Source organism: Entamoeba nuttalli (genome assembly GCF_000257125.1).
Source record: "Entamoeba nuttalli P19 unplaced genomic scaffold asmbl_4931, whole genome shotgun sequence".
NCBI lineage: Eukaryota > Evosea > Mastigamoebida > Endamoebidae > Entamoeba > Entamoeba nuttalli.
Genome location: NW_008577133.1, coordinates 720 through 9,033, shown reverse-complemented (window position 1 = coordinate 9,033; position 8,314 = coordinate 720). Strand labels below are relative to the sequence as shown.

The 8,314-nt window shown below is 24.7% G+C and overlaps 4 protein-coding genes across 4 annotated transcripts; 2 read left to right on the top strand and 2 right to left on the bottom strand.

Annotated features, from left to right (window-relative positions):
- Positions 1–1,487: 1,487 nt before the first annotated feature.
- Positions 1,488–2,825, top strand: ENU1_116250 (zinc finger domain containing protein; the record flags this gene model as incomplete). Its single annotated transcript, XM_008859700.1, has 1 exon — positions 1,488–2,825. One exon carries the CDS (start codon positions 1,488–1,490, stop codon positions 2,823–2,825), a length of 1,338 nt encoding a protein of 445 aa, XP_008857922.1.
- Positions 2,826–3,443: 618 nt separating this feature from the next.
- ENU1_116240 (RhoGAP domain containing protein) lies at positions 3,444–4,736 on the top strand (the record flags this gene model as incomplete). Its single annotated transcript, XM_008859699.1, has 1 exon — positions 3,444–4,736. The coding sequence occupies one exon, from the start codon at positions 3,444–3,446 to the stop codon at positions 4,734–4,736; it is 1,293 nt and encodes a 430-aa protein (XP_008857921.1).
- A 68-nt stretch (positions 4,737–4,804) lies between these two features.
- Positions 4,805–6,955, bottom strand: ENU1_116230 (hypothetical protein; the record flags this gene model as incomplete). Its single annotated transcript, XM_008859698.1, has 1 exon — positions 4,805–6,955. One exon carries the CDS (start codon positions 6,953–6,955, stop codon positions 4,805–4,807), a length of 2,151 nt encoding a protein of 716 aa, XP_008857920.1.
- Positions 6,956–7,122: 167 nt separating this feature from the next.
- ENU1_116220 (hypothetical protein) lies at positions 7,123–8,004 on the bottom strand (the record flags this gene model as incomplete). The annotated part of the gene is made up of 1 exon (XM_008859697.1): positions 7,123–8,004. One exon carries the CDS (start codon positions 8,002–8,004, stop codon positions 7,123–7,125), a length of 882 nt encoding a protein of 293 aa, XP_008857919.1.
- Positions 8,005–8,314: the final 310 nt, after the last annotated feature.

The window sequence follows — 8,314 nt, the reverse complement described above, 5'->3', positions numbered from 1 at the left end:
TGATAAAAACAAAAGAAGAATAGAAAATAAGGAAATAATCAATCATTGAAACAAGAAAGAATCAATAACAATGAATATTTCATAAAAGACAATATATTTATATAGAATAGAAGACAAAGAAGAATAAATGATAAAAAGATAAAATTAATATTTATTAAAACAGTAGAAATGGATAAAATTCACTTAGAAAAAAAAATAAAACAAATTGATAGAATAAAATAGAAGTAATTATAATAATAACAATATATGGAATATTCAACAAAGAAACAGGAAAATAATCAAAAAACAAAACATTATAATTAAAATTTTAAATAATGATAAAAGTTAAAATGAAAAAGAACAAATGAAAAACTTATGAGGTGGTTGGGGGTGGTAGAGGAGAATATAGAGATATAGGAATACATAATGAATAATACTTGAAAGAGAGTGAATGAAATAACATTAAACAAACAAAAATAAAGTAGAAAAATTAATTTAATACTTTTTCATTTTAATTATTCTTTGTTTATTAATTTTTCTTTCTTTTTCATGTTTTGATGTTTTTATTTTCTTTATAAATTTGCCTTCCTTTTTTATTATAACTTTACTTTACTAATAGTTTCTTTTATTTGTTTTTAATTTCTTCAAACACTATTTTGAATGTGAATTTATCTTATTACAATTTTTTGTTCGTGATTGATTACATTCTTTCTATTTCTCTAATCCGATTTTTCTTCTTATTATGGATGTGTCTATTATTTTTGTTGATACTTACACTTATTTTTATTTGTTGTGTTATCCTTCTATTGCTTCACTTTTTTCCTCTATTTTCTCACTCTTTATTTTTTGTTGTGATATATTATAACTTATAATGAAATATATGGCAATTATCTAAATTGAATGTGATAATATATAACTTAGAACACATACCTCAAAAGATGCATTTAAATCAGAGGTTAAATAACAGAAAGAAGGTTGGCTTTTTATTTACTCTAATTAGTTTTGTTGTTAGTTATTAGTTAAAAGATTGTATCTTAATTTATTTTTATAAAAAAAGGAGATTATGTTTTAGATTAATAGAAAATATCACGAAATAAACAAATTAAAAGAAAATCCATATTTGACTTTTTGTAATTGAAAAAAATAACAATAAGTGAATAATAAGAAATGTCAAGAAAAAAAAACATAACGAAAAATCATAAAAATGAAAAGAAAAATGAATAAAAAAGGAATTGGGTATATTTTTATAAATACATATTTAAAAGAAAATGATATTTTTAAAGAAAGTTTAATTAATTTTTTGAAAGCGACAAAAGTATTTTTCATTGATAAATATAGTTTGATTTCTATTTTTATAATTATTAAAAAAGAATTATAAATAAAGAAAGAATAAATAAAATATATTTTTATTCAATTACCAAATTTCTTGTTTTGCCGATTCTTCATTCAAAGACAAAAAAGATAAAATTGAAAATTAAAGATGAAAAAAATTATAAGATTTTCAAATAATGAATAACGAAGTAGATAACCAAGAATATCCTAAAATATGTCGTATTTGTTTAGATCCTAATAGTGATGAAGAACTTATTTCTCCATGTGGATGTGATGGACCAAACAAGTGGGTACATAGATCATGTATTAATGCTTATAGAATTTTTTGTAATGATCCTGTTGCTTTTGGCAAATGTTTACAATGTGGAGTAGATTATACATTTAAACATGTTGTTGAACATTCTGTTTCTTGTTTGATTACAAAGTTTATTTTTAAATTAATTTTTCAAATATTATTCTTATTCATTGCAATTTGCTTATTTGTATTTGTCTCTGGATTAATTCCTTATACAATTGATAATTATTCTACTCATTATTTCTTATCAGAAAATGATAGTACTTGCCATTTTTTCTCTGACCCTTATTTCTTTGTTAGAGATATGGTTTTGGGTCTTGGGTTAGACTGTTTTGTTTTAGGACTCTGGAGTATTTGTGGAATGATTTCAAGATGTCTATGTGGAGAACATAAAGATACTGATGATGATGAATTGTCTCATACTGATGCTCAACGTTTAGGAGCTTGTTGTAGTCTTTCTTTATGTTGTATGCCATTTATTTATAAGAGATCTATATTATCAAGGTATGGATGTTGTTATGGATGTTTTATGTTTCCAAATACCTGTCCTAATTGTCATGATTGTTTGGGATGTGGATTAGCAACTTGTATGTGTTGTGACTGGTGTGCTGATTGTTGTTATGTTTCTCCTTATCATCGTTCAATACATAATGATAATTGTTGTGCGTTAAGTATTTATCTTTGTGCTGAAGGGTGTAGAGGTTGTGCAGACACATGTAATGCATGTGATGCATGTTTAAAATGTGATTGTGGTAATAGCTATAATAGTTGTGGTAATTGTAATAATTGTGATTGTTCTGGATGTGGAGGAGATTGTAAAGGAGGAAGTAGTGGATCAGGCATAGGATTAATAGGAATTATTATATTAGTAATCATTGGTATTATTGTTTGTATAGGTGCTATAGTAGGAGTTATTGCCTTAGTTGTACTTCTTTGTTATCTTATTCGATTAAATTACAGTTATATAAAGAGGCAAGCAGAATCTGAAGTTTATATCATTGATAATTGGGATGAATCAATTCACCCAATGCCAACTCGTAATCCACCAGCTCCTGTTTATTATAATCAACAACCAACATATGAAGCTCCAATAATAAATCCACAAACAATTAATATGTCAGTATTTAATCAACAACCAGCTGAGCAAGCTCCATTATTAGGAGTTGATATTAATACTACATCAGCTAGTATCCCACCTCCATCGAATCAGTATTATTAATAAACAAACTGATAAATTGACTTTTATTTCTTACTTAAATTTGTTTTGATTCCAAAGAAAAATAATTGAAAAGTAATAAAAAGAGAATTAATTAAAAAGAAAAAACAATAATTTAGCATATACTAACTAATTCTTCCTTATTTTTAATAAACTACACTTCATTCTTCTATCAAGTTAATAGAATAACAACAGAATAATTAGAATTTAAGGAAACAAACCCAATAAAAAAGTAGTAAGAGAATGAGGATAAATAAAAAAGTTTAATTTGATTTTATGAGTATCAATAATTTTGTTTATTATTAGAAATGAGTTAAATAAATCTTAGTGGTTATTCAAACAGAAGTGGTTAGTTGTTGTTAATTGAATAGATTAAAGCATCGTGAAAAAAGGCGGTTGTGGTAATACTCTATTATTTATTTAAATAAAACAAATGTTCAATATATATATTTTTGGTTATTGTTTCAGTCTATTCTTTTTAAAGAAACATTACTAACATTTTGTTGTTTTTGTGGAAAGGAAAAGAAAACAAAAATTGAAAGAAGATGAGTGGTTCTAATAGTAAATACAAAGTCTCTTATCAGCAATAAAAAATAGAACTTAAAATGATGAAGATGATTCATGGAAGAAAGTGTTATTGGTATTTGGTGTGGAAAAGAAATTAAAGAAAAAAGTATCAAAATGAAAGAAGAAGAAACAGATGGAATGGTATTATATATTGGAAGTTGTATTAGAATTATTCTTTCAAATTCTATTCTTGAAATGGGAATTGAACATAATGGTCTAAGTGTAGAACAAAGAGAAAATGCATTTAAAATACATTTTGATAAACTTTATATATTTGTTTGTCATAACCCACAAGAAACAAAAAATTGGATAGAAAAAATAGAACCATATACCAGAATATATGGTATTATAGGTTTACCATTAGTTCTTAGTGTTAAAAAAAGTGGTTGGAGAGTTCCAAATTTTGTTTATCGTTCTATTCAATGCCTTCGTAAACATGATGCAATTCATACTCAAGGATTATTTAGATTAACTTGTAGTATTGGTGAACTTAAACCATTAAAAGAAATAATAGATTTAGATAAAGATATTGGAAGTGATTTCAGTGATGATTGTATTGTTATTGGAACCTTACTAAAAAGTTGTTTAAAATTAATGATAGAACCAGTTATTCCTTTTAATAAAGCAATAGAATTTAGTCAATTAAAACAAAATTCCAATCCTAAACAATTTATTAATTCATTACCTATTCCAAATCAAGATACTCTCTTTATTCTTCTTCAATTTTTACAAGAAATTTGCTCTAACCAACAAGAAAATATGATGAATTTTCAAAATATGTCAATTTGTTTTGCTCTTTGTGTTTGTAGATTACCTGAAATTAATTCCAAGGATGAGATTAGTTTTACTATAGATTGTATTTCTTCTTTTGAATTTGTATTGACAAATTTTGATTCTTTATTTGAAGATATTAAAAAAAGAAATGAAGCTCTTGGAATGGAATTTCCAAAAGAACCTGCTTTTAGTTATGAACCACATATAGATTATGGCACATTCTATTCTAAAAATAAATTGATTTCAAAAACTAAAAGAAATTCTAAAAGATTATCTGGTAATTATATTCAAATAGCTCATGAAATGAGGTCTATAAGTCCTGCATTATTAGAGAAAAGACTAAGTGAAGGAAAAACTGAATCTATTGGAAATAATGATAACCAATTCATACTTGTTCATCGATCAAAATCACAATTACCTAAAATTAATATTAGTCCATCTGAACAACCACCAAAACCAACGCCAAAATTGTTACAAGAAAATGAATCAAAAAAGAAAGAAACATTTAGACGTAGAATTAAAAGACACTCAATAGAATTATTTTCTGGAATAATAAAAAAAGAAGAAAATTAACTAAATTTTAGATAATAATTTTCTGTTATTTCAAGAATTAGTATGATTCAATTAATTCATTTATTGTTTTACTTCATCTCACAACAAGGTTCAATTTCATGCATTGTTTTTGTAAAACATTTGTCATGGTATTTTTTATGACAAATACAACATTCTAAATCCATACAATTTTGTCCACAAATACAACACGTTCCAACTACTTCTGATTTAATAATATTATGACGTTGTAACTTTGTACCAAAGTCATATAATTCTTTATTACTTAATATTATCATTCGACAATCTCTTTTATGTTGAGATTCTGCTAAACAAATAGAATCTATCATAGATACTTTTATTTCTGCATTATACACAATATTTCCTATTGATGAAATAATACTATAATGTGTTCTTCCTGCTATAAAAACATAATTTCCATAAACTTTCATTATTGATGGTGTAAAATTCATTGGAATAGTTTTTATTCTTTGATAATTAAAAGAAACAATTCCAATTTGATTAAACATAGGCATAGCAAGCCAAATATTGTTATTACAAATAGTAAATGCTGAAATATCATTTAGTGCTGAATCATTATTTTCTTTCTCTGTCATAATTTCATAACTATTTATCTTTTTATTTTTAAGTGAAAACAATAATGTTCCTACAATATATGGATTAATTCCAAATTCATATGTTATTTTTTTCACAAAAATAATCTTTTCATCAGCAAATCTATATAATTCATTGGTTTTGTTCAATATATAAATATCATGAATACTTGGAATGAAACATTTAAATTGTTCAAACTTAAGACATGTTGATGTTCTTTTACGATAAGAATACCATATTATTCTTCCATTAGAATGATAAACTAAAAAGTTATCATTATTAATACTTTCATTAGGTAATACATTATCAGCAATAACTCTTTCTGCTCTTGTTCTCTTATTAAAACTAACTAATTCTGTTGATTTATTTCTTTTTGATTTTATAAGAAACAATTCTTTTGGAGATGCCTCAATACCTTCAATTGGTGTAAAAGAAATATAAAATGGTGTTTTATTTGCATATAAATATTTCTTAGGTGTTGGAGTTTTTGAGAGTTTAAATTCACTGATAGAATATTTTTCCATTTCTGTAGGTTCATTAAAGGATAAACCAATTCCTTTATTTTTAAAATCTTTAACAGCTTTAACAATTTCATTTAATGATTTTTTAGTACGTTGTTTAGATATTTCCATTAAACTCTTTTTACTTTCTAACTTAAAAGATGGAGTAACACCAACACTTCTTGAAGTTTTATTATATTCATCTTTTGGTGTTGTTGATTCATTAATTACTTCTGATTGTGCAGTAGAATGTCTTGTTTTATTTTCTTGAACAATTAAACTTTCTTCAATAAATTTTTCTTTTTTCATTATTAATTCATCTTTAGCTTTTAATTGTGTTTCCATCAATTGAATTTGGTCTTGCATTTCTTTTTCTTTTATTCTTTGTTTTTCAATTAACTCTTCTTTCTCATGAAGCATTTGATTCTTTTCATTATTAATTCGTTGGACTTCTAATTCCCTTTCTTTGGTAATTCGCTCTTTCTCTTCTAAAAGTATTTTTTCTTTTCTCATTTTCTCTTCAACTGTTTTCTCTAATAATGAAATTTTCATTAACGAGTCATTTTCCATAGAATTCATTGATTGAACAACTTCAATATTTTCTACTTTTCCATGTTCAATTTTAATATTTAATGATGCAATAACATTAGCACTAGTACTTCCAAATAATTCACTTTTCTTTAGTTCTTGTAATTCTTCAATAGTTTTTGTATGACTACGTTGTTCTTCTTCATATTTGTCAAGTATTTCATCATATTGTTTTGTAAGACAATCATCTCTTTTCTTTAATTCTTCAATAAGTTCTTTAGAAGAAGAATAAATTTGTATAAGTTTTTGTTTGTCTTCCTTTAAAGTATTATTTTCTTTTATAATGGCATTATAACTTTCTTTAATTTCTTGAAGAGTATTGTAAAAGTTATCTAACGAATAATGATAAGCACTTCTATACATATAAACTAACTCATCCATTGAATAATCTTCTTCTCTAAAATCTTCAGATTCAATTATTTCAGCATTTTCTTTTCCTTCTTCAAATTCTTCATTTGAATAACTGTCTGTTGAACTCTCTTCACTTTCATCTGTTTCACTTGATAAATAATATGATTCTTCAGGTTCTTTTTCTGCCATAAAATAAAATCCTTCTTGAATTATTTTTTTTTTAAAGAAATTTAAACTTTAAATTTACTATAAATTTTTATTAATAATACTATTAATTAATTATTAAGTAGTTTTGATTTATTTAACAAAAAAATAATTATTAAACAAAAATCATATAAATTATTCATTGAATAAATTTATTTTAATTCTTTTAATTCATCTTCCTCTTTCTTTTGTTTTTTACTTTTCTTTGTTTTATTTTCAAATTGTTTTTTGGTAAACTTCTCTGATTTTCTATCATGAACTATCAATTTACAGCAACAAACACAAACACAAAAGTTAAGAACAATACCAAGAACTATTAACACTAATCCTGCTATAAACAAACCTTGACCTTCTCCATAAATTTGTCTATCTAACCAAATATTTTCTGAAGAACATTTTTTAGAGTATTGAAGAGAAAATTCTTCACTTTGAGAAGCACAATGTGTTGAACTAACAAGACATCTATATCTTCCAACTGGAAGATTAGAAAATAAACCATCTTTATTGAAATCTCTTGACTCTGTACCTGATAATCTATAACTAACATTTCCACTACTAACCTTAGCACCACATTGAATCGTACCATAACTTCCTGCACAATGTTGGTTTGGTGTTACTTCATGAGTGATACCACTAATAGTTTCATACCTAGCTGTAATTGTTAAACCATCAAATGAACATGAACATGATTTATAACTTGCTGTACCTGTCTCAAAATCTCTTGTCTCAAATGTGTAAGTAATAGTTAATGAATATGTTCCTTCCTTAACTTGAAACGCACTAGAACTTGATGTGACATTTGCACCTCCAGGAACAGTCTTTAAGTTATATGAAATTGTGGCATCAAACGACCCTTCATTTAGTTGAGATACCAATATCTCACCTGTTGCAGTACCAGGGCATTCAGCATCTACTGTCATAATATTAATTTGGTAATTTGAAGTAGTAGAATCACCATCACATTTACATGCACACGTTTTATCTAAAGAACCACCAAATACATATAAAACATAAATGAATAAAATCACAATCATTTCTAATTTTAAGTTCTTTGTCATAAAAAAATATAAAGAGAAGAATCATAAAAAATTATTACTTTTAAAACACTCATCAAGAAATATTTATAAAATATTATTTATATTAATTTTTATTTTATTTTATTATAGTTTTATATATTTTGTTTTGATGATTTTCTTATTTAAATTGCCACGAAAAATAATTTGTTGAATTGATAAAATTTATTATTTAATTTTGAAATAAATAAATTGTTGTTATTTTATAATCTTTCTTTTTCTTTTTCTTTTTCATCTTTAACTTCATTATCTTTTAATTTTTTTTTCCTTT